Here is a 27,626-nt window from a genome sequence, read left to right on the forward strand (position 1 = left end):
AAGTGCTTACATTTGAAGGATAAGTCTCCGCACCAATACTGTATTCTTACCAGTCCTTAGGTCGGCGATCAGCTGCTCGCTCGCCGAAATTTTTTTACTGATTGACGGTCTATTCTCGACGTTTTCGAACGTACAGAAATTGTCTGTCATGTTTTCAAAGCGCTTGTGAATGTAGAGCTAGGCTGTGTCTGCAGCGCAGTACGATGACGAGAGCATGGTTTTCTTAAAACATAAAATTTATTAGTAATTAAAAACAGTTTCGCAGTAGTTAAAAATAAGTGCCGGTGTTCCAATTTCGTGCTCTGACAAGCCTGGTGACACTTTCGTGGAAGCTTCCTATGTTATATACATAAATGCGGGCATTCATCCTGTTGATGTAAATGGACGCCTTGCTTCACGCGCGGCCTTCTGCCGCAGCCGCAACAGTTTTGCACAGCGTCGCCTCTGTACATATTATCCTCGGGCCTCCATGGCGATCGGCGTGCCACCTAGGACAAGGCCGCTTTCGCTCTGTTGCACGAGCCTGTTCTCGTCGATGTAGTGTGTCTTGCAGAACGCCGCCATCCGGTCGATGGCCTCGAGCATCATCTCTTGCGGCACCGTGAGCACGATGCGGAAGTAGTTGGGATAGTGGAAACACTGCAAAGAAAATTATAGGCATTTGTTACGGTCTGCGATTCAATGAAGGACAAATGTTTTTAAAATCTGTGGCTTAGCTACTTCAAGTGCGCAGCAGGGTTGCGATCAATGGCGGTACACATCACCTAAAACTCTCCCTTTTTTCTTCAGTTGCCGAGTTGGAAAACTCGGCAAGTAGCGCTCACTCCGGCAGTTGGGGTTCGCGCCGAAATTTTCCGTTACTCTCCTTCACCTCTGAATCCGTCGAAAGAGGAGCCGAGCGTGCACTGACTGTTCCGTCATGCTCATTTCTATCGTTGAGATGCAACATTCTTACTACACTGTAGCGCGAAAACTCCGTGCGCGCGGACGCGTCCGCCGCAGATAACGCGGCCACGGGGGCCCCAGTGGCTCCACTCTGTCTAGGGTGTTACGTGAGAAGCACGATAGCGCGCATTGCCTGAGGGGCAGTCTGGAGCAAGCTGCCTATCTGAACGACGCCGCAGGCAGGCCTGCCGAATGCCGCCGCCAGAAACTTGTTTCGCATCTCTTTCCACGTATTCTTGCTATCTTTGTTTACGCGCGAGAGGTCCGGCGCTTTCTAAAACCGGAGGACCTGACCAGAATGGCGCTACCGGCGTGCCCCGTGACGTACCCGTCCTGGCAGGCAAAAGACGGATTCCTCCGCGAAGAGGGCCTTGACGAATTCGGCGTCGCTGTCGTACTCGGGAAACTTGCTAATCTCGATGCCAACCTGCGAGTCACAGAGGAAGCCAGGGAAGGCTGTCGTTAAAACTGAACACTGGCGCATTCTCCAGCGTTGCCACTCACCATCAAGTACATGGCTCCTTGAGGCATAATTGGTCGCATGCCGGGAATCGTTGATAACGCTTTGTACGCAATCTCGGCGTTCTTCTGCGAGGAGCAAGAAAGCGGAGAGAGGGCGAAGAATGTTAAGAAATACGAATACAGGTGACGCAACGGTGCGTTCAAGTCGGTTCGGTACGCATTTAGCTCTTACTTGCACTGCAGAAACTGTCTCCTCGTAAAATTTCTGCGGCGTGTTCTTCAGTATCGAAGGGAGCGCTCCCTGAAAAACAAGAAAATGGTAGGCGGTCGTTGCGAGTGGAACACGCATACACGTTAGGGCAGGAGCCCATACTAAAAGTTCAAAGAGGTGTCTGATTTGTTAGTGTTTGGTATTACCTATTGTTTGTTGTTGTTTGGTATTGCTTTCTTTATAATGACCATGCACGTGCAGCCTTAGGAATCAAGTTGCGTGTCTCTGTGTTTGGCATCTTCCTTTAATTTCCCTTATTTTTATTCTGTACTTGTAGACTGCTCTGCCACACTATGTTGTACTGCTGACGGTCGCTTAGGAATTATGTCGAGCGCCTGCTCATTCAGTTCTTTACCAGCACGTTTAATGCACTGGCTCGTCCCTTCTGCCTTTCCTCTTTCGAATCCTCGTGATTTATCTACTAAGACGACAATCTTATATATCTCATGAGTCGAAAAATCTGGCGTCGTAGACGTCATCATGAACAATACAAAACGAATCACGTGATGCTCAAGGGAACTAATAAATGAATTACAATGCATCAAAGATAATCGAATTGGGTTCAGAGTGTTTCAAAGTACATGGAAGTTAACTGAAGGGAATGACTTGAATTACTGTGGATTAAGGTGGAGCTTTCACCTTGCGTCATCTTAGCGTTAAGAGACTCCAGAGATTTTTCATTGCCCTCAAATAATAATAATAATAATAATAATAATAATAATAATAATAATAATAATAATAATATAATAATAATAATAATAATAATAATAATAATAATACATTGTGTTTCTGTAAGTGTGTAAACTTTGTTTTTACCTGAATAAGGGCGTTTCCTCCCATTATTTTTTGGCTCAAGGACTGCAGTCCTTGCTTCACCTGTACCCGGAAAGAAGAAGAAGAAGAAAAAAAAAACAGGCTCGCATTATTGGAGTGAATTCTCAAGCGTGCGCGTGTGTGCCCGCATGCCCAACCTCATGCGGTCGCCGAATGGTTTTAAAGGACCGAGCTGGGGTGCTTGATCTTTTGCGGTGCACACCTAATTTTCAGGCTGTGTGCGCGAGCGCCCCACACCAGGTGACGATATGAGAGTAACAACATTGAGTCCCCCTTGTGTGTGTTTCTCCTTAGTCGGTTTGCCGCGTTCGCGAAAAGTGTTAGCACAGCACTGCAAGTGCGTCTCTGAAAAGTTCGCCTGTTAGAGCGCTACATAGGAGCGACACCAGAGGGCGCACACTCGAATCGGTGCTACATGTTTAGTGAAAGGAAAGGAGTCGGAGCCCCAGCCTTGATTTTCACGTTTTAAGCGGGCAAAAATCGGTGAGCAACTCACCAAACTGTGGCGTCAACGCAAAAAGTTGCTATCATGGCACCTGTAACAATGTGGTTCTGAAAAGAGAAAGCGCCCTTGTGAGGGGCACAATAGGCTCACCCCGTGCGCGAACACGTCGTGTCTATCGTGGATTACGATCCAACCTGTTCGCCAGCCGGGAACCAGGAATCTGCGGCACGGGAGAGTTGGGATTGAAATTCAATTAAGTTGCATGTGGTCAGACTAAGTGCGTAAAAAATTAAACGTTTTCCTTGCTTATATTTTCTACGTTAGAGCTCTTACTGCGCGTTATGTAAAATTCAGGGCCCCTATTCACAAAAGCACCTCACGCTAAAAATTTTCGTAAGAGAATATTTCAGCCAATCACGATGCGGGACATATCTTTAGCGAAGGCGGCTGGCCAATGGAAAAACACACTTGCGAAAGAGACGTTTTGTGAATTCGGCCCCACTTTGTTGTGTTATATGACTTGGCCAGCGACATGCTATTAAAAATATCTGTTTCATATACTCTTTTATTCTGCATCTATGCCAACAAGATATACTCCGGTCATCGAAAACGCACCGAAAACCGTTGGTTCCTAATATTGCACATGTATTGCCTATATACACCCAATATGTTGCGCTGTTTTCAAGTTGTGTGGCAATGCATGAAAGAACGCGTTTGTACATACGTAAGAGGGCTCAGAGATGACCTTAGACAAAGGGGAAAAAATAGCCTAATTTAATTCTTAGCCCTGTCATGTTCTTGAGTATGCTCATTAATTAAGACACCCAGGAACATTGCCTTACCTCTTTGTGAGGCCGCTGCAAGACAAAATGGGCACATCTTCACTTAGGGATCCCATTGGGTGGTACTGTTGTCCTTCAAAAACCTAAAAAAGGGAAAGAAAAGAACGTGGACGTGAGCGAAAGGTATACAGTCCAACCCCGATTGATTTGCCACTTTTGATAGAGTAGTTTGCAAAACATGTTTAATTGATTTTTTTTCCTTACGTAACCTGGTACTCAAGTCACGACGATTCATGGAAGAACTTGCTGAAGCTTTCTCTAAAGTGACACATATCTACAAGGAAAGAAATCGTTGAAAATTTTTCCTTTCTTTCTTCTTTGCGAATGAAACGACAAGGTATAAACACAAAGAAAAAAATAAATACGCGTTTTCAAGCTTTTTCTGTTTCGTTAAGCAATGAATAAAGAAAGTGCAGATAGAACTGACGTAACAATAAGTGGGGTGCACAATTAGAAAACTATTTAGGAATAGTTTAAAAGTAAAGGTAAAAACGCGGAGAGAAGACGGAAACGAGAGCAGACGGAAAAAAATCAGCGGACAGCAGAATGATCAACGCTGTATGTAAACACACGCTGACTTTATCCCAAACCGCCAGGGTTACTTACAAAGTGCTCGTATATCTCGTCGGCGATGACGGGCACGAAATTCCTTGCGGCCACGGCTAGGATGTCATTGAGATGCTCTTTGGAGTAGACGCTGCCGCACGGATTGCTCGGGTTGTTCACGACGATCGCTGCCGTGTTGGCGTCGATCTGAGACTCGAGGTGCACCAGGTCCACCGCCCAGCTTTTCTCGGGCTGCGAAAAGTTGCGTGGGTCAACGCTCGAGGTTTGACCGAGACGCGGCATTGCACAATGGCGCATGAAAATCGTCTCCCATAAATTCGCAGCTGAAGGCTTGTTTTGAATACGACGGGCAGCGGAATGTAAAATAAATATTTAGAGGAATGTTGATTTGAGCGCTGTGTTGATTGGTCAGTTAAGCTTCTCTAATATTAAAAAAGAAAAAGAAGAAGTCTTCCCAGGAACGCAGGCTTCGTAAGCCTGCTGCTCCCCGTGATGTGTCGAGAGGCTGTGCTAGATTATCGACAGGTGAGAGCTACACTTCGTTCGCATGCGGAACAGGGGACTCGGCTTAGCAAGTGTTTAATACTGTTTTTTTGCGTACGAAAATGATCTTAACGCGTAAAAATACTTTTGAAACTTTTTGATTTCAGGCTGAAGAGTGGCGTTGCACAAATGAGCACGATACTCGATTAGGGAAACAGAGACCTTCTTGTATTTTTTTTTTGCGTTACTCGTCAAACGTTTTCTGCCAGATAAATGCCATTAGAGTATTTATCTAAAGTATTTATCTAATTAGAGTATTTATCACTTAAGAAAAAAAAGTTCTGTGAGTGTAATCCTGAGTGCAACATGTGTCTTGTGACAGTACTTTCTTTTTACACTTTGCATTACGGCCCTTAAATATAATGGACACAAGATCAATACCTTCGAACCCGTTTGTATCAGGCGTTCTTCATGCGCTTCAAATGTTTAACCAACTAGCTTGCCAACTCATGTTAGCGACTTAATTGTGGTGCTTGAAACAATGGGCGCCAGTTGAGAAAGTAGTGGCTTTACTTGTCAATGACAGCTATTTCTATAATTAACATATTTGATTATCAATCATAGATGCTGAACCATTAGGGACCGGCAAATTACAATGGCGTTGTTAGGCATGTCCCCGTGCCCTTATGTTAAATATTGCAGCGCTGTTCTTGTGTATTCAAACATGGTTAGACGGCCCCAAGGAAGTCAAAGTTTTGACGGATGAGAGTTTGATCATGTTTCTTACATAAAATAGAGGATATGTAATCGAAAAATCACTATGTGGCTTCGATTCCCCCACCCTCATACTCGCTTTTTACTGTGGGAGAGCAAGTACTGTATGTTGGAATGCACTTCTCATTTTTCGCCCGTTCTTACCAATAAGTTGTAGAACTTGACCTTGATACCAATGGATTCTGCGTGTGTCTTGTAGACGGAAAATCCTGGCCTTGGAATCAGGATGTTTTGTCCGCTGTTTGCGAGGACGGTGACGCACATCTCCAGTGCTTGCGAGCAGCCGCATGTCAGAATGACGTCCTGCGAAACGAATGAGCGGACTTGAGTTATAGTGACTGTCGCTGCGGAGCCTGTTCAGACCGTTATATTAGTGCCTGCTGAACCGGATTAGGGTGTTTTTTTTCACCATTGCGTTTCCAAAGATCAGGATAACGAAACGGGTGAGACATGGATGGTCTCAAAGCTGCCCGGGCAAGAAAGAATGTCACTCATTGTGCGAGTTTTATACTACAGTTCACATATCAGTTTCCATAACCAGCACATTTATATTAATTGAATGTTTCCTTTAGATAGACCTATTGGGGGAACTAAAGCCATTAATGCGTTGTGGGAGAACAGTGCGAGAAACGTTACGGTGAACACGCAGGACACATCGCTGTGTCCTGTGTATATTCACTGTCCCGTGCGTTTTTTTTTTGTTTTATTTTTTGCGCTGTTTTGCCATAATGTTCATAAATGAACTAGCCCTCATCAGAACCCTCGTCCATTAATTCGGTTCTCTGTTGATGATTTTCAGCGGTCCTAATGCGGAACGCTATATATTGGAATGGCAAAACTAACTGCATTAGGCAGTGTAATAATATGCTACCCTGATCGTTGTTCTAGAAACAAAAAAAAAGGGGGGGGGGGGTAGAAGAGGCGGTTGGTGCTGTTTAACAACTTCGCTCTTAAAGTTGAGCGCTATATAAAAAGCACCCTAACAAGCGCCACATGACAGCGAACCACATCCCGTTGGTTTCAATCACTGGCGGTTCAACTTTTTTTATTATTATTTGGTTCCAGTTACGTGCAACACCCTGTATGTGGTCTTCACACCAAGTCTACCAAGGCGCTGTTGGTTTCTACACTGGAGTTCTGTACTAGAGGTACATTGAAGCTGGTCCCCAAACGCCCACCCCCACCCCCCTTTTTTTGTTTTTTCATGCGTTTGCATTATTTCTCCATGTCTTAAGCAGCGCATGGATTCTCCGCTGTTCTTTCTGCCTTTCCTTATTTTTACCCTTGAGCATGCCAAACCAAAAGCTTCGCTTTTGGTTCATACCATTTTAATCTCATTTCTATCTCCATCTCTGTCTCTATCTGCGCATTGGCCATGGCTTAAAAATGTCAAGCGCTCGTCCGCCGTTGACAGCAGTCGCGCGTCCAGTCAAGGTTCTGACCATTTAGAAAGCATACCGACGTGCACTTACAGGCAGTATCGCATAGATATCGTATGTAGTGTTTAATAATAATAATAATAATAATAATAATAATAATAATAATAATAATAATAATAATAATAATAATAATAATAATAATAATAATAAAAAGTCACAGTTTCGCCGCAACGGCGAAGCAATGATTGCGATAGCAATAAATTGTAATGTAACGCGAAGAACGGAAAGCAGCTCGAAAGTGCCAGCGCATCGCTCGAGCCCAAAGGACGCACGAAAAGAACGCACACAGGACGAGTGCGAACTAATGCGTCACAGCTCGACACTTGAAGCGCACTGCTCAAACATAAAGCAGGACGCACGAAACAAACGAGCAGGTACACACAAGACGAGCGCGAACTAATTGTCACAGTTGTTACTTATTTCTGTTTGAACAGCGCGCTCCTTTCGCAAACGCGGCCGCTGCAGCGAGCGAAGCGAAGCACCCCACCGGCCGCCCCTTCTTTCCTTGAGATAAGCGCACGAAAGCGACGACGCCCTGTAGAGCGAACAGAAACGGCGTTCGCAGGGGCGGGGCGACGATCTTTAAAGCGCGGAACACGCGCGCACGTCGCGCCATCTATGTGGCCACTAAGAAAGCATGCTGAATTGCATGGTGCATATAAATAGCTCGCCGTTAGCAGGTTGAGAGACGGTGCTGTCGTGGCCTAACGTCTAACGCGGCGGGCTGCAAAGCGAGAGGTCGCCCGTTCGATTCCGCGCGTCGGAAAGAATTTCTTAATTATTTTTCTTTGTGGCCTTTCTGTAACATACTTTATACATATACGGTGAATGACGGCGACGGGGACGGACATTTTCCAGCCGAGACTGTCCATATAATTGCTATCGCAATAATAATAATAATAATAACCTCTGGAGAATCCATTCTCTGACGCTGCGGCCAAGACAGGGCGCTGCCCGCAGCGTAGATTGAAATAAGCCATCCGTGACGACTGCACATTTCATACTGCTCGAAGCGATGTGCGCAAGCCATCCCCGCGTCAAATTCCTTACCGTTGTCTCACTTGATAATGGAGCTCTTCGCCTGGCGGCGTGGCAACGAGCCCATCTAAATTTCTTTTAACTTCCCGAACGATGAACTGATATGAAAAATTCTCTTTGAAGTCGTGGCGCACATCTTTTAAAGTGCCGTCTCAGAGAGGCGTCGAAATCTGATCGACGAGAAGTATGCGTATATTCTCATACAAGGTCCCTTAAACATCAATGACGTGAGCCGCATGGAATGGCGCAATGCGCTGAGCCGTTACGTCATACTGGAATTTCGATGTCTCCACAAAGGACCTTTGTGAAAACTGTTTGTCGACAGCACTGTAGCGTGAGAATGCTTACAAAATACCAAAGCGGGCGTATATAATGTACAACTTTGTGCGCGTTATGTCTCCTCTAATGGCATACTTCTTACCAGCTACTAAGTGATCACAACGAAGTTTTATGGGTGCTTCTGGCGCAAAAGTTCGGCCGTCAAGTTCACCTGTGTCGTGACTACTCTCAGGAGTAACACACATGAGCGCGAATGAAGCGGGCATATACAAAAGTGCAAACGTATGCAATATGTACAAAAGATGCTACCGGTATAGTTATTTCACAGCAATTCATGACATTGACATCCGTGCATATACATTTCGGGTCAGTGACATTACAACGCTGTGTCTGAGAAGATATAGATTTGGATGGAGTTCTGGTCTTGAAATAAAAGGCGTGGTTCAGTTTTCAAAGGTTTACAGCAGCGAACGACAAAAGCAAAAATAGAAAAAAGAAACCTGCAACAGCGAATTGTAGCTTTTTATTATTTTTAGTTAACAAATTATCAAGTGTTCTTAGAAAATCATTTAAGAGATCCTACTATTGTGACAAAAAAGAGTACAGTTCTGCAAAGAATGAGCATCAACTTTTCTACGGCTGGTCACATCGGTAGGTTGACCATTTTCCAACTCGCTAATGCGCAGTGCACGTCAGCATGTCGCTTATATTTACCAGTGAAACCGGCATCGCCCTTGAAGTACTCATTGTTATTGCATACGTGCGTTTACATGTAGCGCATAATTTAATCGCATGCTGCTGAAGTAGGCCAAATGCACGCACGTGCGCGTTCTTTCTCAAAACACGCTCCCGTCGGTAGGTGGGGACGCTGAGTGAGCGGTGAAAGTGCTAAGGAAGGGGTGCGCATTGAGTTTCACACTGCGTATACATCCCACCATAGCCTCTCTTTATCGTGCCAGACTGGACCACGGGGCGTCGCGTCTGAAGGCAGCGAACGGCACGAGATGCATGGCGGAGGCCAGCGCCTGTCAAGATTAGGATGGCCGCTTTACGATGGCGCTGGGTAACGTGAGCAACTGGCTCACTGTCAAGGCCATTGGGCAATACGCCTGTCGGTTGAAAATTGGCGACAATTACGGCGCGGCCGCGTTCATATTTTTCTTTATCGCATCTATTTTATTTTTGCGTCTGCCTTCGACGATGATTTCGCGCTACTTTTTCCGCCGCGGGCGCTGGTTGCGACGCAGATTTTGCAGGTACCTCTACGCTTTCTACTTGCGAAATGTCGCGAGTTCCGGACCTCTTCTACTCATGGATAGGTTATGGAGAAACCGGTGTTTATGTGCATCGTTCTCTTTTTGTTGTTGTTGTTTTTTTTGCCTATTCGATATGGTGTTTCCTGGCCATCACAACCAAGAAGCGCACTGAGCGCTTCGCGTGCATTTCCGTATATGTTTTCATGCTCGTTTCACCTGCGCAACTACTGCAGTGCAGATAACTGAGCCATCAGTGAAGGCATACGTGCAGTAACACTGTGCTCATGGTGCAAAGACAGCTTCAAGGTTCGAGGGCAAGCAGGACTTTCTATTTGACGCCAGAGATTGAAAGGTGCATAGTACATGCGGCCACCACAAAAGTGCTATAGACGGTTTCGCCAGCGCTTGCCGTTCTCTGGCAACATTGTGCGTTGACCGGAAACTGGCCCTAGAAAACTTCCTGTTTACCTTGTTTTAGCGTGGTTGGCGTGGTTTTAGCCTGCGTTGCTGGCCGCGGCTGCTTGTGTTTCGATATTTTCTGCTGATAGAATTATCCCGATGAAGCGCTCGCGACTCGTGCACTGTCCTGTAGTGCCAGGATGCAGTCTGCGATACGGAGCTAATTTGCTATCGCAAGTCAAAACGTTCTGTTTCCCGAGAGGTGAAGGCAGAAAGAGCGCCTGGATTGCAGTGATCAGGCGAGAAAACTGGATTCCCATGAAAAGCGCGTAGATTTGTTCTGCCCACTTTATCAGAGGCAAGTAAAGTTCAAAGCATACTCTAATGGCACAGAGGCGATGCTGAGACGTTAGTCGAAGGTCCCCAATGAAAAAGAACACGTCGGACGCCGTCGTCTTCCACCCGTGGCAGAGAAGTACGCTGACGCCTGAAGTGGATAGCAAGAGGTGAAAGCTGGCTAACGCAGAAAATTCACCGTAAAGGTGTTTCCTGTAGTTGGAACCTCATCAGTGATGTGTACTGTTCGAAGCAACACGCGGAGCACCAAAGCAGCCGCGCTCAACATGAATTCCCGCACAGTGTAAGTCGCGGTGCCCGTGTTTTGTTGCCGTTGAGTTTGCATTTTATGAGAGCGACACCTGCGAATGGGTTCGCATCAGTGAGAGCAAATGACTCATCACCTGTCTTGTTGCCGTCAATGGACATCGCCCCACTCTAGCTAAATCATCTTCCGGTGTGAGTGTGGGCAGTAGATGTAGGCGGGTGAACTTGAAAGTTGTATTCATGAATGCTGTACTCGTGAATAAACCATAGTAGTTCGCGTGACTCGGCCGCACCTGACATCATCGCATGAGTACATTCATCTATATTATCTCAGTCACACCGAAAATGTCGGATTGCGTGCGATTCCGATCGGCGCCGATCTCTATCAAGAGTGCCCGGTGTGACACAGGCGCAGTAATAAGCGTTGGGAGCGGCCCGCTGCGCGCTAATCGCGCGTACCGAAGGACTAAAATAAAGTTGTTCATCCATCCATCCATCGTGAGGTTGTGTGCCTAGACGAATATACATAAATGTGTCCGCGGCTGTGATAAAAGGCAGGTTTTTGGCTCCTGTCGAAAAGCCGAATTGCACGACTTCTCTATCCAGCGGATCAGGCAATTCTCCTCGCGGCTGCAGTTTCTACTTGTACCTCTCCCGTGCGACGTCGTCGAGCCCATTCATGCAGACGCTAGACATCGCTCTAAACACATCTGAAGGAATGCGCCAGAAATAATAGAGCAACAAACTCAAACACACCAGGAAATACGGCCGGGACCATTGAAAAAGTATTACCGGAAGTGGCGCACCGGAAGTCTTCTTGGGCAGGCGCTTTCTGCCGGAGCAAAGATTGCGGGAAAAGAGAGAAAGAAGGGCACTGTAGCACGTCGTACCCGGTCCAGCAGCAGGCAAGGAAACAAGTTTATGTGAAGAAGCCAGCCGCGCACAGTGTTTGATATGAATCCTCGGGGCATCGGCACCGGTGTACGTACGGATCGGGCGATCGTGCGCGTTGACAACTGCTGCTGTGGCCGCCCATCTTGGAAGGCCCAGATATGTCCAGAGTGCTTGGGCTTGTACACACTGCAGCGCACGGAGATTTCTCACATGTGCTGGCCGCCACGGAAAGCCTCTGGCAGCCCAAGGTGTGTGCATTATAAAGCTGCGTCGTAATTAAGTTTCAAAAAGCTTGCATCACGTTATCGCCCTGCCCTCTGTGACGCTCTCAAACTTAATATTCACGGGATACTCCACGTACCTGGGGCATCTTCTCTGCCTTGTATAGCTTACCCGTGTTGCAGATCTGGCGACAGGTTGATTTTACTGGCTGTCTTGTTGAATTTTTGAGGACTCAGTGCCGGGACGGCAATGAAAAATTGTCGTCGTTGGCTCAGCACGGCATTTACAAGCGCAATATACATTACATTGGCGTTATTTACGGCTTGAAGTCCTTCTAAGAATTATTGCAATAACAAATTCCATCATGGACTTTTACAGTATACAAAAATAACCGGCCTGTCAAATCCATTGCGGCTTGTGTGGCAGCGCCGAGGCGATCGCGTATCTCGTCTTCATGATCTTGCCCTCGTAAGCGCTCTTCAAAGCTCTCAACAACTTGGAACAGCCGCCTGCTGTCAAACCAGGGTTCTAAGCTTTTGGTGCGGACCGACGCCCAAATTGAAGTCGTAAAAAGCGATTACCCGCTTCTTAACGACATATATGGTTGATTGACGGAAAGCAGATGATTTTTAAGGGCTCGTTTATCTTTTGTTAGACACAATATTAATGAGAACTAACAGACAATAACGCCAAGGAAAGTATAGGGGGTGTATTTTGTAGTATTTAGAATATAAATGTGAAGAAAGTAAAGTGGATGAAAAGATGACTTGCCGCCGGCAGGGACCGAACCTGCGACCTTCGAATAACGCGTCCGATGCTCTACCACTGAGCTACGGCGGCGGTCATCCTCCCGTCCACTTTCCTTGGCGTTATTGTCTGTTAGTTAGTTCTCATTAATATGGTTGATTGACGCATACTATGATTGTGTTGCTTGTCTGCTCGCACATGCGCCGATTATGGTTATTATGAAGTTCTTATACATATATCCGTCATTTATTATAGCACTCTGATTAGGGCAGCCAACCGGAATTTCCTCTGGTTAACCTTTCCTCTGTGATCTTTCTCCTCTCTCCCTCTCTCTGATAGTTTGTTTTCGTGTAGTGCCTTTCGCCTTGACGCATATCTATAGAGAGAGTTAATTGCTAGGACATATTCTTACGATGCTGTCGCTTGTCGGAAAGTTTTCAAGGCAGACGGCCTTTCCTACTCTTTTGTTTCTGTTGTGACAAATTGCTCTGCTGCTAATCGTCCACGTTGCCAACATGTACAGGTGCTCACTATTTTGCATCACACTCTCTGCCGATGCCAGAAAACGCCCTGTGGCACCAGTTACGCAATAAGACACTACATTGTTTGTCCTTTCATCGTATGACCATTTTTTGCACACGAATCCAATCAATCGCTTCGAGGGCGTTTTTTTTATGACCCCCGGAACATGACCTGAACATTAATTGGAGACGCTGTGTTATTCAAAAGCAAAACTATCGCTTTAACGTGTTGTAGTGTTGATATGATACTGTGCCAAATGCATTAATTGCTCACTGAGGAAATGGCAGATTTAAAAGCAGAAGGGTGGTAATCTAGGAGTAAGAGAGACGCCCGTGCATTCGGGTTTATTAGCGCCGTATTCTAGTTGAAGTTTCATTTTCAATTCATTTCGAATTTTCTTAAGTTAGTCAGTGACGAGACAGAAGCGACATCTTATGGGATTTAGGCTCCTGTTGGTGTTCTTTCTTGTATAAAATCCCTAAACGAGAGCGCTTTTTATCGTATCATGTGTAATCTCTGGCGACTGCTCCTAAATGCGATCTTCGAACTATATGTATATGCTTGACGTTGAGCCAATTTTTCAAATGCTGCTGGTGCCTGGAAGAATCATTAAGATGTCGTTATACTGCGGTTAGCTTAATTCTGACCAACCTCAATCTATAGAAAAACAACATATGTACAGGGGTCCAAGAAATCAGCCACCTGCATTCATCGACAGCATAAGGAAGCGTTACGGGGAAGAGTATAGCATTTTAATGGCGCATACATCGTGAGTGGGAATCGACAAAAGGAAACGTTGATAGCAGTTAAATGTAGTGAACGCGTGTTCGATTCCCGGCCACAACAGGCGCATTTCAACGGGGCTGAAATGCAAAGAACACCCGCGTGCTTGGACTTATGTGCACGTTAAAGAACCTCTGGTGGTCACAATTAACCCACAGTCCCCTACTACGGCGTGCCTCATAATCACGTCGTGGTTTTGGCACGTGAAGACCTCAGCAATTATTCTATTAAATGTAATGAACGGAACGTCCCTCGCTGTCACTGCTCTTCCGCGATTCATATCTGCGTGTGTGTATATAGGTGAGGTTCACGAACGCTTACCTGGGGGTTAACGATGAGCTCTTGTGTAGAAGAATACTCGGCAACGGCTTGCTTGGCTGCTTGTGTACCTGTAGATGAAGGCATATTCGTTTCTCATAAGCAATACGACCATGTGACTAGAAAAGAGAGTGAAACAAATGAAGTGCTATCTTGAGACAGCTTTAGTACTTCGAAGTTATCTACTTCTGACATGTTTTCTCTTTCGACACAATCGGTGCAGAAGTAAGTGTCGAAATACTCAGTATGGAACGGTGCTGGACATATGCGAAGGATGCGTGTGTAGTTCGGAGCTGTACCTTACAGAGTCGCCGACTACAGCAACCAGTATTTGTTTGCTGTGAGAGCAACATTACTTTCATTATGGTTGCGTCCTGCATCTTGTATTTGTTATTTCCTGCAGATAAGAGAAAGCAAGTGCACAGAAAAAGGATTTGGACTACTGAAGTAAGAAGAAAAGAAAAAGACGTGAAAAAGTGAAATGAAGTTTCAGCACGTTGATTAATTCATTAACGCTCAAATCTATAGAAGAAGGATGCGTAGTCGATGTTTCTCATGCAGCTATTGCCAGCAGGAACAAGAGCGAGAGTGGCTACATTCCATTATTTTTATAGCGATAGCAATCATATGGACACTCGAGGCACATTTTTGTCGTCGCCGTCGCCGTCATGTTCCGTAAAAAGTCCAAATCGATAATACCGCACCGCGAGTCGTATGTTCTATGCGCGAGCGAAAGCTTGTGAAGGCTGTAGGCGGGCGCGGCTCAAGCAAAGGTGAAACGCGCAGGTCGGCTCCGTCGGGCGAAGGAGCATGAATCGGGTGTTAGTTTGGGGAGGGGGGAGGGGCGTCGCTCGGACAACGACTGCGAACTTTGATCAAATGCAAAGGACGCGGTCGTCCGTGCTGGCGCATGCGCTATGTCCATTGAGATCAGTAGGCGGCTCACACCCTTACACGTTCGCGTTGAAGCGACAGGCAGAACGAAAACAGTTTCGCCCCCTGGAGCGGCCGCATTGACCTTATGCCAGCGTTTTGTAGAGTTACACAAGATCGGCTCCTAATGGTGATAGCTGCTGCCTTACTTCGTATAACGCTCCGATTTGTTATTATCGCGTTCATTGCTTCGCCTTTGCGGCGAAACGATGACATTTTTTCTTTAAAGATTCCACAAGGAATTTACACACGAGGGGTGGAGACACAGAAACGAAGCAAACTTACTGCCACGTGTTGTCAGTTCGAATGATGCTTCGATACGTTTTCAGCAAACGACAATGAACGGTCAATGACTAAAACATCGTGGGGAAGGTTATTTTTCATGACAGAGGAGTAGCTTTTTCACACAAGGACATGGGTCCAAAAGGGGATACTTCGCCTTCCGTGGGTAGGGAGAGCGCACCCCTGCCCTACCCCCCACCCCCTTTCGCAAGTAACGCCGCTGGATCAATGAAAGTTGATCCAGCGGCATTGCAATGAAATGCAATGAAGGTTGGGCTAGTTAGTAAGGTAGCATGTTTAGGTACAGCGCGAAAACGACACTCGTCCGTGTCCCTTCTGTTTTACTCCGTCTTCGTCGTTTACGCGATATACCTAAACATGCATGACGCAAATATTGTCAGTGATCACGTAACAGTGATTGACCGCAGTGTGACACTGGTGTTCACTGCTGCTCACCTGTGCTTGGTATGTAGCCATGGTTCTTCAGGCTTCGAAGACTGGTCTCAATCGGCGCCAGTATCTCCTCGCATGGCACCAAGTTGCCGAACACGGTGGGGTCGCCGATCGAAAGCGAGATGAGCGTTTTGTCGGCGTTGGGAACGAGGCCCGCGTCTTCGACAAAGCCACGGATCGGGTTGTTAGTGCTGGTAGCAAACCGTGACGGTGGAGAATTCCACGAAGTCCTAACTCTCATCCCTACCTTCTTGTTGCAGTTCTGTGGGATAAAAAAAAAAACGGTCACATGAGTCACCATCGAGGCTACAAACTGAAGACTTGTACATGCATAGCGCATCTCTGAAAGTGCGGTGAGGCAGCGCATGCCCTGCAATGTGCGTTATTATTCATCACGTTTGAGCGCCTGTTTAAACATTTAATGCACCCATAACTTCCCGGTAGTTGGATGTCCTAACGTAAAATGCATGCGTTTGCACATTTCTTGGCGGTTCCGTCAGTGTTGCGCGGCTTAGCTATCGACAGCGTGGAGCGGCGAAGCACTGATTGCCTGCCGCTAAGTGACGTAAACAGTAACATCACCTCGAGGGGGCGTGGTCGCGCGCGCTCATTACATAGACATGCGGCCTGGCAATCTAAATGTTGACTCTTATACGTTGGATGGTAAACACGAGTGGAGAATCCAAAACACGAATAACTGTTTGGCGCTCTTGTGTGTGACCTTGAAATTAGCCTAGTCAAATTAGACCAGCTTACAGGAGATCGACATTTACAGTCCGAGTTCTGCACAGCTTACAATCGCGTACATCTCAATTATTTTAACGTCTTTTGTTCCTTTGAAGACACATGAACGGGTGTCTTTTTTTTTACTTATTATTGCCATGGCTGTTATACATGTTATTTAGTATTTTGTAGTTATCACAATTTACTCTATGTGTACCTTAGCCACTTACACTTATGTGTTAATTCTAATATTTTTTTTTTTTACTGTGCTCATATTGAAGTGATTTTTCGATAGAATTTGTGTGCTAGAATGTTCTACTATGAGTTGTGTACAATGTTACATTCTTGGCAGATCAAACAGCACTGGGGAGTACCATATTGCATTCTTAATAAATAAACAAACGTTCACCAGGTCGCAAACATATTCATGAATTTGGAGTGAATGCCGCTGGCGTGATGAACCGTTCGTCTTCAAGTTCAGGGACCGAATTCGCAAAACGATTTTCGTTCGTGAGTTTTTTTTGGATATTCGCCTACTCTAATGATATGTCCAATATCAGGATTGGTTGAAGTTTTCCCATACGAAGAATTCCAGCCTAATATGTTTGTGCGAATGCGGGGCCCATGAGTTCATGGTATATGCTTTTCATAATATTGTGACGTCTATACATGAAACTGCACCATGCCAACTGGAACAAAGCATTAGTATATGAGAGATGACTCAGTTGAGCTTCCGAGATGTCGGACTCCTTTAGCACTGCTTGGCCACCTGGTGGAATGTTGAGGGAAGCTCTTGAAGCGACTCGTCATCCTCGGGAAAAGTTAGCAGTGATTATCATGCATGGTGCTCTGCGTGGTTCGTGATTTTCTTCACTTGCTTCTTATTTGTGGTTTTCGGTGGCACCATCGAAAGTTGTACTTGGAAACAATTTTTGAATGAAATCATTCGCTTTTTATCACTCGTTACTCGTCACTAAGTGCTGTGAAATTTTCGCCAAATGAATGTAATATTCCCCTTCTCAGCGTCAGCGCAATATGATATCTATATAAACGTTGCAGAAGACCCGTCACGGTGTCTTGGTGACTCTGGCCGTCGTCTATATTCAGCACGTGGTCTCGGTTTCGAAACAGCGCGCCGAGCTGGTGCAACAGGCGGCCCAGTGACTCTACGGCGGCCTCGCGCTGACCGCCACTACATGTAACCTCTCCTGCAGACATGCTGGATTGGCCCCTGCCTGTGTACGCTTGTGTCTTTCTAATGGGCCGCTGCCGGCGAGGCACATTGGAGCACCTCCAGGAGTGAGCATGCAAACTGCCACCTCGGCGATGGCGCAACGAAGTCTCCGACGGCGACCACATATGCACGTGCTCCCATCGCTTGCCAATTGACGTCTTTTCCCGTCACTTGCCGAGAATTGCAGAAGGGTTTGAAAAAGGCCATGTCTTCTACATACGAACACGCGAGATTTTGTCGGCCGCTGCCATCGGCGACAGCACATAGTGCGCGTGTGCGTGCTCATACACGATGTGCGTGCTGGGCAAACCGTTTACATTGGCGCCCATCCGCGCTGAACGGTTGCGCAGGAAGTGAGGAGACGGGGGGGTGGCAGTTTTTTTCACCAATTACATAATTATGCGTGATAACGAATAAGGATTACGCTACGCAATTAGATTTTGCAAAGTGCATGCGTGAAACGACAACAAAAGGCTAATGAAGTGAGAATTCTCGAATTGAAATAAACGTGTTGCCTGCACTGTAAACGTCACGTAAAGGTAAATTTTGCAAACGCAAGCTAAGGTACCAAATCACGAAGAAACGGCTTCGCGCGCTTTTGCCTGACCTTACTCTACAGCATAGTTGGATTAAGTCAACTTTGGAAGCTATTGTTTATTCTTTGGTTTCCCCTTTGTAGCCTTCAGTTCTGCCGAGACCACGACGGCGGGGCTCTGCTTTGTTGCATCGTCCATGGCTTCCCTGAAGACGTATTAACGAACGCTTTCTTTAACTTATTATTGTAATGGTTGGTAACAGCATTTCAAACATCTAAGAGTACACCCAGATGTTCACATACTACTGCAGCATCTGTCGCTTCAATATTCAAATAGAAAAGAGAGCGAGAGAGAGAAACGAAGAGGAAATCAGGGAGGTTAACCAAGCTTTGGCTCGGTTGGCTACCCAACACGTCGGGTGGGGGAAAGGGGGAATAACAGATAAGGTAGAGAAGAAACAACAAGAGTACGAAAGAGAAGAATAAACAGTTAGTTTGAACACACACAACACGAACTCGCGCCGGTAGTTCATAGACGCTCGTGAAGTCCAATCATCTTCAAGCAGCACAATGGGGCTTTCGTTGCCTTGTGCATGCACGAACCATGGGCCAAGGAAGATCTTCTTTTCTGCTGGTGGTCTTGCATCAAGACGACGGAGTTTGGCTTGTAGACCACGTCGTTGAGTCTGGTAGGATGGGCAGTGCCATAGAATGTGCTCAATCGTATCCTCACAGGCGCATAAGTTACGTGCCGCACTGCTGGCCATTCCAACGAGATAAGAATGCGCATTCGTAAATTCCACACCCAACCGCATGCGACGCAGCAAAGTCGCATCGCGTCATGAGAGTCCGGATGGCAAACGAAAAAGAAAGAAAGAAAAGAAACGGGTTGTCCGGCCCGCGCTATGCAAGCTACGGACGAAAGTTGACGATTCAAAACGAACAATCGCTGGATACTGCGGTTACTGCCGATCTAGAAGTATGTAGATGCCTTCGAAGCCGCTGCATTACTTTTTGAAGCCTCCGTGGTCGTGATCAGGTTCTCATCATTTGCTATAGCGCTTAAATCTGCGTCGTGTGGACAACTTCTCATGTTCTCTTTTCGGCGCTTTACTTATCCAGTCACCCTGATCTGAATAAGGTTCCTGTCTTTCTTTAGCATTCCCGATAATAGATCGGTTGAGAACAAAGAGCCTCACAACAGACCAAACAACGCGATCTTATTGTTGGCAGTGTCGCAGCGAGGATGCGCGACTAAACGAAAGCCTCTCGACATCCACTCAACATTTCAATAACTTGTGCGTGCGTAATCATTGGCATGTTACACGAACCATGCGACGATCGATATTGTAAGAGAAATGTTTCCCACTGATGGAACCGCTGGTAGAGTCCCACACAACGGGGTATATAGCAGGTGGCATTAGCTTAAACATCAATGCAGCTATCATTAGCGCTCGCGAGACGTACGTGTAACGCGACATTTGGAACCAAGGTCAAATACAGTGGGAGCAAGCGCGTTCGGTAAAATTTTGACCGACGCTAAATGACCGAAGAAGGTGATGGCGAAGCAGTAGGAGGAAAAGAAGGCTGGCACGTGCGGCCAATGCCGTGATGTCGACAATGGAGTTCCACGTTTATGACAAAACGACAACAGTATACATAGATCATAAGTGCTTGTGCCCGACCAAAAAAATAACAAAGAACACAGATTCCACAGCTGCAATAAGCCTCGCTTTCCTTCGCATGATATATGCCCACCCGACGCATACGACCGATCGAATATTTACAAAAGCAGTGCTCGAAATTCTTATTCGCTTGAACGCCACCTGGGCGCTGCACTGTCATTGCCATAGTCATCGTAATGTATACGCAGACCCCAAGCGCACTTGATGAATACTGCAAGCGGACTTCATACGAACGAACTTGCAAGGGACACTTTTATAGAGTGTTTTCCGAGCCATTTACATACAAATACTTCAGAAAACTATCACACATTATATGAGTACCTGGACACGAGGATTTTAAAGGGCTGACCAACTGGCTCTGGAAACGCCACTCCCGGTGCCGGATATTCCCAATGCAGCGTAGAAGCTGATACAATCCGCGCACCCTATACTTAGGCAGAATCAAGAAGCCAGGCGTGTCTATCTAAAAAATATGCACAACATTTCATTGCAGACAGGGTACCACTGTAAGAAAAGCGAAAACCTATGCCTACACACCTGTCAGCTAAACTCCATGCACCGTATCTTGTGCTCAGATATGATGGTGTCTGGCACTGATATCCCATCCCACAACACGTGACAGAAACCGAACTCACTCTTTTGAACTTACTGTCGCCTTTTCTTTTAAGTCGATTTTTTTATTCGGTTTCTTTTTCTATACCGAGCATTACAGCTAACATTGGCCAAAGTTTAAGAAATATGCCGAAATACATGAGGAAAATGCAACCAAATGCATATAGTTTCTCTCTGTATGGAGCAACTATTACTTTTTTTTTCGCTAGACCTTTCTAGGTAACATCTAATTAAACGACTTTTGACTTTCTACTTGTTACGTAATCTTTTTCTGCGTCTTAAATTCCGCGAAGTATAAATAAGAGCAAAAAAAAAAAAAAACTTGGCACATTAGCTTGTGCGCCGCGATTGCGCAGCTCCCAAACGTGTCACGTATATGAACAAGCAGCGCATTTTAGCTTGGTGTGTTGCCTGGTCTGCTTATTGCTATCATGAACAGCCGCGAGGCAAGCGGATCAGTGGCTTCAATTGCGCAGCGAGTGTGTCGATGTCCTGTCATATGTTACACAGTATATGACACCACGCTACGCAACTGCGCTTGTCAACTCTCTGGCTCCTACAGTATATGAAATGCGTGTAAACGCAGAAAAAATCGCATTCTCTCCACTCACGGCAATGACCTTGATTAAATTTCTTTCATTTTTTAAAATGTTTTAAACCCAGTAAGGGCAATAAGGGAATATTCATAAAGTTATGCCTCTAACTTCTAAAAAAATTCCGGGAAATCTCAAAATTATATAAACATGTTGATCAAGTTTGCAACTCTAAAAAAAATATCACAGTTCCCTAATCTGAACGCACCTAATAATACACATGAAATGGAGAATTATTATAATAATTTGTGGGGTTTCACGTGCCGAAACCACGATATGATTATGAGGCACGCCGTAGTGGAGGGCTCCGGAAATTTCGACGACCTGGTGTTCTTTAACGAGCGCTGATATCTCACAGTACACGGGCCTCTAGCATGTCGCCTCCACCGTAATGAAACTGCCGTGCACGGGATCGAACCCGCGACTTCCGGATCAGCGGCCAAGCACCGTAACCCCTGTACCACCGCGGCGATCTATAAAATAGACAAAATCGATGTATGATAAGAACGCTTGAGAATATACCAATAGTTTATAAGCAGGACTTGTGTCAAGCCCTTGCAAATATTGTAGAAATTTGACGAACGGCTGCAAATTAATCTATCGCGTTTCTCTGCTCGAAATGCTTCACTAAATCTGCGATATCTCCAACAGACCTGCGGCATTTGCTGTTTGGTGCGAAGTCGTAAATTTATGAACTTCTTCGATTTTTTCGGGTTTTAAAGCTTTCACTTTTCCGACAGGTTCTGTTAAAATATTCGTGTCACAATTCGAAATCCCGCTGCCTAAGTTGGCTAGAATTTAATTTTCTCTAAGAAATGCATCAAATTTCATTAAACCTGCAGCGCTTGTCTCATAAAATTATTTCTGCGTTTCCTTACGGGAAACAGCGAAAAAAAAAAAAAGGAATGACAGGGCAGGACGCTGTGCACAGTGCGGTTGGAGCCCTCACTTCCAGCAGACGCGTGCCTATATAGATCGTGCGCAGCTATACCGCGATACCCGTGCTTAGGAATCCATGAGGCGTTTGTTATGCATTCCGTGGGGCCTGCGTCATTTCACCATCAGTTGCATTAGCCGACAAAAAGGTTAACTATCTACGAAGCTGAGCGATTAGACATCCTAGATAAGACAAGACGCATGCGCTTGTTTTTCCTGGTACTCGGCTATATTACGGATGGATTTAGGTGCCGCCATATTGGACTGTAGCATTGCCATTTTGTATCTTTAACAACTAAACTAACAGTACTACGGTTGACACATACGCATGAAATGGGTTGGGTTGATGCATTAGGCATTTCATGACCTCATTAATTCACGTCGGAATGTACAAAAAATAAGTAAACCCTCCACTACGCGTCCCTCATAATCATGTCGTGGTTTTGGAACGTTAGATCCCAACAAATATTATTAATACATAAGAAAACATTCGTTTAACAGCCCAAGGCGGCGGCGCCCATGTGTCTTATGTAAAATCGTCTATATATAATTGTGCTCGCAAAAACAAACGTGATTTTGGGTAGTCGGTGCCTTGTCCTGTCTTTTCTTTCACGTTTAGTTTCATTTTTTGCGTTGTTTCCCGTAATCAAGCCATATTAAAACATAAAACACTCAAGTTCAGACCCCTTTAAACATGTATATCTGCTTTCTTCGTGTGTTTGAATGGTGAAATCATAGGGGCCTCCTGAATTCAAACACCAGAACGTTGTCCGGCGAACGACTGTTCATGACCAAAGCCTGCAAACACGGACTCTTTAGTCCGTGTTTTCCGGCTGCTACACACGGACAGCTAAAAAAAGAAAGAAAAAAAAAGAGAAAAAAGAAAGGAAAGGAACAATCGCTCAAAAATTAAGGTGCGAATTGTATTTTTTTCTTTTGTTTTCATATGTTGTTTCCTTGCAGCACGAAAGACGAAATTCGCCATCTCGTATCTTGTGCTGCCATTAAGAATTATTAAATGCAAGTGAGGTATTTGCGTGACAAACACAAAGCTGTCTTTCACAGCAATTGTTTCCTGTTCGGCAATCGACAAGGAAAACACAGAGTTGCTTTGCTTGCGACGCCCTACAGATACCTTTCAGGATTCCACGCGGTCTGGTGAACGGTTTGCTCTGGCCAGTAGCTTAATGGTCGGATGTCACAAGACCTCAACAGTGTACGTCCACACCGGCATGACCTAAATATGATAGAAGAGTACACTGTTTGGCGTCTGTATAAAAAGGAGGTACTGGCGCTAAGAGATGCCAATATCTGAGACTTAGGCACAGAACAGAAAAAACAAGATCGAAAAAGAAAGCATTTTTTTACGAGCCAGCGGTTAGAAATATGCCGGTATGAGATACATTTTATGAGCAATGGCTAATCGATCGGATCGCTTGAAAAGTCCCAGTCAGCGGATTCTTATCATAATACTTCAACTAATGTAAATTTAACGCTGAAAGTTATGCGCACAATGTAGATATGTCTGCACGTGGAACAAGTTCAAAGATAAAAATATGATTAATAGATCGCTGTGTACAACGACCCCTGCTCAGCCATCAGGAGCAATCAGTCTTGGATAAACTTATTAATCAGCTATATTTCAAATGGCGCTATGACATCTAAACTGCTTTTCTTGCATACTTCAACTGTAGTGTTATAGGAAAGACGAATGCATTTGCTCTAAAATATAATCATATACGAGGCGTAAGAACTGCGTAAGCGTATTTATGCCCGAAAAATCAAAAGCGGGGAACTCGTGAGCTGGTGCAGCTCAGAGCACCTTGATTGGGCAAAAAAAAAAAGATGAAGAAGCAAAATACGTGCACATTTCCCAGTACACGCGCTGCTCGTGACATTCATACACATGTAAATAAATGCGCGGGGGTTTGCCACTCCAGATGGTGATCACACGACTAACGCAGCGTGTGTATTATCTCACAGGAAGGTATATACGCTCGTGGGCCCGTGTGCCCGAGGGAGCAACGCATAATAATAAAACCAAAGAATGGGCGTTATCGTGCCAGTGTGACGGTCATGTATGAGATATACATTTCTGTTCAGAATGCTACAACGGAAGATTATCCGCCATGGTGGCTCAGTGCGTACGGCGTTCTGCTATTGAACACGAAGTCGCAAGTCGACAGAGGTGAAATGCAAAGCGCTCGCGTACCGCATTCCAAGCTATTGGTGCATGATAAAATAAACCGCAAAGGGTCAAAATTAGTAAGCCACTGTCCACTACGGCGTCTCCCGTAGTCCCTGCGTCGCTTTCCGACAGTCAGTCGACAATCTAGCACTCAACATGAACTAGCACAAAGTTTGGGGCCTTCAGCAAGCATAAATAGTAACACCATGCACAAGGCTAAAAGGATAAAACAACAACGAACGCGAAGACATGGTGCTTAGTTAAAGTCGTCCCTAATATAAAGAAACCAGTTCAAGAATCTCCTTCACCGCCATGGTTAGTGGCTTGCTCAAGCGGCTGGAAAAAAATTTGTAGTGGCTTAGCTCGGCTATGCCAGAATATACGTAGCGTGAGCTAAGGTTCAGCTGATTATTCTTAGCTCTCCTGGCTGTCTAGGATTAGCTTGATTATCATGCTTACTGCTACTTCAATGACACACACATGGTGTACGCATTATGCGACACATGTATATTTTTTGCTCAACGCCATTTCTCTATTGCCACAAAGACGGCTCGGTGGTCAGTCTAGTAACACGCTGCCGTCTCTATGGCCCCAACGCCCTGCGCAGCGTCTTTATGGCAGCGTCTCTCGTGCCCGGTCAACACCACCTAGACAAGAGAAGGCCTGCTCACTCCCTCCGTGACGTCACAGACCTCGCCCGACGGAGGGGTACGCTATCGCCCGTGGCGCAGTTTGCGCGTTCATGCAGTGGCAGCAGTGGACGCACTCGGTCAGTCGACGCTGCACACACGACAGGGACGCGATCAGCCCGCCCGCAGCCACGGGCTCATAGCATTAGAGTGTTCCAGCGTTCCGGTGCGCCAGCTGTCTGACATCACTGCTCCTCGCGCATGCGCAGCACGGCTCTTGTACGCATAGAGTTTCCTAAAATTAACTAGAGGGGACTCTGGCGCTGCGATCGTTCAGCTACCATGGGAATGATGCGTAGTACACAAATTTGCCTAGTCTTCGTGCTTGAGGCTTTAAACGTACTTGTGGCTTTGTTTATTGCTGTGTTTTGGCGTTCGTTTCGGATAAAGTCCCTAGATTTTTCCCTAAAAATCTAGGGACTTTAGTTTCGGATAAAAGAATAGACCGTTGTGAACTTCGTGACCAGGTTTGATTTGGTTAGCCTAAAAAAGTTAAAGTGGTGAAGTGGAACTGCTGACTTTTGCTGAATTTAGTTTTGCGACAAAGCGGATGCAGCCGACGCGGAGCCAAACGGAGCCGAAAGAACGAAGTTTAGACAAATTTGTGTACTACCCATCATTCCCATGCTGGCTGAAGCGTCATGCGTTGCAGGGGGGCGATCGGAGATCTGTTCGTTCCGCTTGTTCGTTCTCCTGGGGAAGAACAAGCGTGCTGATTGGCTGAAGCGGGAGATGCCACACAAGGCCGGGGGGTGTCACCATTTCTTTTTTTTTTTTGCTTGATCTTTTCTTTTTTGGTGACGTCATATAGCGGCATAACGAGTGGGGTGATCGGAGATCTCTGTTCTGCGCCGTTCGTTCTGTACCCATTCTGGCGGCGTACGCGATTGGCCGAAGCCGGAAAAGACCACGTCTCTGAGGGGCGTAGCCGTTTTTCTTTTTGCTTGATCTTTTAATTTTTGGTGACGTCATACCGCGTCATAACGAGCATGTCGTCTGCTACAAACGAACGGAGCGCGAGACCGTTCGCACGCGTTCTCTCGAGCGAACAAACGGCTTCGCACGGCATGATGCAACGGTTGCGGCTGCCGCAACAGCTGATTTTCAGAAAATGGCGCTTGCGACGTGTGCTTCTCTTGCGGTTGGAGGTGCGAGACGCGTTTGAAGACATGAGCGAGTGCGGCGTCGCTTTCTGTTCTCGAAACGAACAGTGCGAACAAAATGAACGGGCCTGCCACTGGGCTGTGGTCTTACGCGCAGGGACTTCTTAGTTCAAAAGCGCTACCAGCTACTGCCACGTGTCGTCCCGGTCCTCACTCGTGAACGACGGCCCCAGTGGGCACGACGGCGTAGGTATCTGTGGGTGCTCTTTTATAAAAGCCAGCAGAAGCTCCTTTTGACGATTCGACACCCGGGAGCCAAGCCAGACATTCCGGTGGGGCGACATCTTGAAAAACTGCGTCAACCGCTATACTTGTCTCTTTTTTTTTTTTTTTTTTCGCGTGCGCGACTTCACATAGCGAGCACGTTAGAAAAACTAACAGCAATAAATATCAGCACTCAAACCTATTGCTGTTTCAGAAACTGTTTGAGCTTGAGAGGAAAAACAATATATTTTCGTATAACAACTGTATTTATTAGAAGGCGAGAAACTCTTCGTTTTGAAATATTTCAAAACGAAGTGTTTCTCGTATATATATACGGTCCCCTTGCCGAGGACAAACGAAGCGCGTCTACTTCCGGAAAACTCGCCGCTCACCGTTTGACGATTGGCTGTCCTCTTCCTCTCGGCGGAAGAGAGCTGCGGACCGCCCACTTTTGTGACGTAACACCGCCAGAACGAACGCGGAACGAACAGAGATCTCCGATCCCCCCCCAGCTCCCATAGACACTAGCGCCAGAGTTCCCTCTAGTAAGTATTGTAGGAAACTCTATGCTTGTACGTGCACGCGAAACCGCTCCGGCTCGGCCAGTGTAACTAACGCCACAAAAAAAGAAACGTATGTTCCGGAAAGCTAAATTATCACGTAACCCTTGCGTTTTAGAAAATTACAAAGCTTTAGGCAAATAACTTGGTTAAACGTTGAAAAGTACGAAACGTTCGTTTTTCTCATCCACGCTGTCCCCTCAAGTCCGACGTACGCAAAAGCGATACTGGAGGACAATCAAACCTGACAAGACCTCCACGGGGGTATCCTTAATAGACGATTCTGGCCACACCGTCTGAGGTATCTGAGGCCTTATCAATACGTGACGTAAGTGGTCATTGCTTCCACGACCAGTCCTTAAAGGCGCCCTGCAACACTTTTCCAAGTAGCCATCGGATGGCTTCATTAAAGGAGTTTATTGCCTCACTAATCGACCGCGTCAAATTTTTTTTTTACAATCCTTCAAGTACGAGCGGAGTTACAGAGATTTGTCGCACGCTGTGATTGCTTTCTGTCTGCCATTGTCCCGACGAACGCGCTGGAAGTTAAGCAAGGAGGGATGGCACGTGGGAAAGAAGTCACGTCACGCGCGCGTCATGACCTTGAGCTCTTTTTTTTTTATTTTTTCTTTGAACGGCGCGGCTAACCTTCAGTGAGACTGCGAGCGAGCTCGCGGGCACGTGGCGGCCTTCCGCGGCGGACGCAGTAACTA

General features: G+C 46.1%; 1 protein-coding gene across 2 annotated transcripts in view; it reads right to left on the reverse strand.

The window, feature by feature from the left end:
- Positions 1 to 218: 218 nt before the first annotated feature.
- The window catches only part of LOC119382056 (tyrosine aminotransferase), a 64,685-nt gene continuing 37,277 nt past the window's right edge, over positions 219 to 27,626 (reverse strand). For both annotated transcript variants that reach the window (XM_037649793.2, XM_049410741.1), the window contains exons 2-12: positions 15,795 to 16,053; positions 14,127 to 14,194; positions 5,768 to 5,926; positions 4,406 to 4,597; positions 3,800 to 3,882; positions 3,108 to 3,177; positions 2,495 to 2,554; positions 1,640 to 1,708; positions 1,450 to 1,533; positions 1,274 to 1,372; positions 219 to 639 (exon numbers count right to left, since the gene is read on the reverse strand). In XM_037649793.2, the coding sequence (XP_037505721.2) occupies positions 454 to 639; positions 1,274 to 1,372; positions 1,450 to 1,533; positions 1,640 to 1,708; positions 2,495 to 2,554; positions 3,108 to 3,177; positions 3,800 to 3,882; positions 4,406 to 4,597; positions 5,768 to 5,926; positions 14,127 to 14,194; positions 15,795 to 16,032 (1,308 nt within the window). In that variant the 5' untranslated portion in view covers positions 16,033 to 16,053 and the 3' untranslated portion in view covers positions 219 to 453. The remainder of the gene's footprint in view (positions 640 to 1,273; positions 1,373 to 1,449; positions 1,534 to 1,639; positions 1,709 to 2,494; positions 2,555 to 3,107; positions 3,178 to 3,799; positions 3,883 to 4,405; positions 4,598 to 5,767; positions 5,927 to 14,126; positions 14,195 to 15,794; positions 16,054 to 27,626) is intronic.

Source organism: Rhipicephalus sanguineus, chromosome 1 (assembly GCF_013339695.2).
Source record: "Rhipicephalus sanguineus isolate Rsan-2018 chromosome 1, BIME_Rsan_1.4, whole genome shotgun sequence".
NCBI lineage: Eukaryota > Metazoa > Arthropoda > Arachnida > Ixodida > Ixodidae > Rhipicephalus > Rhipicephalus sanguineus.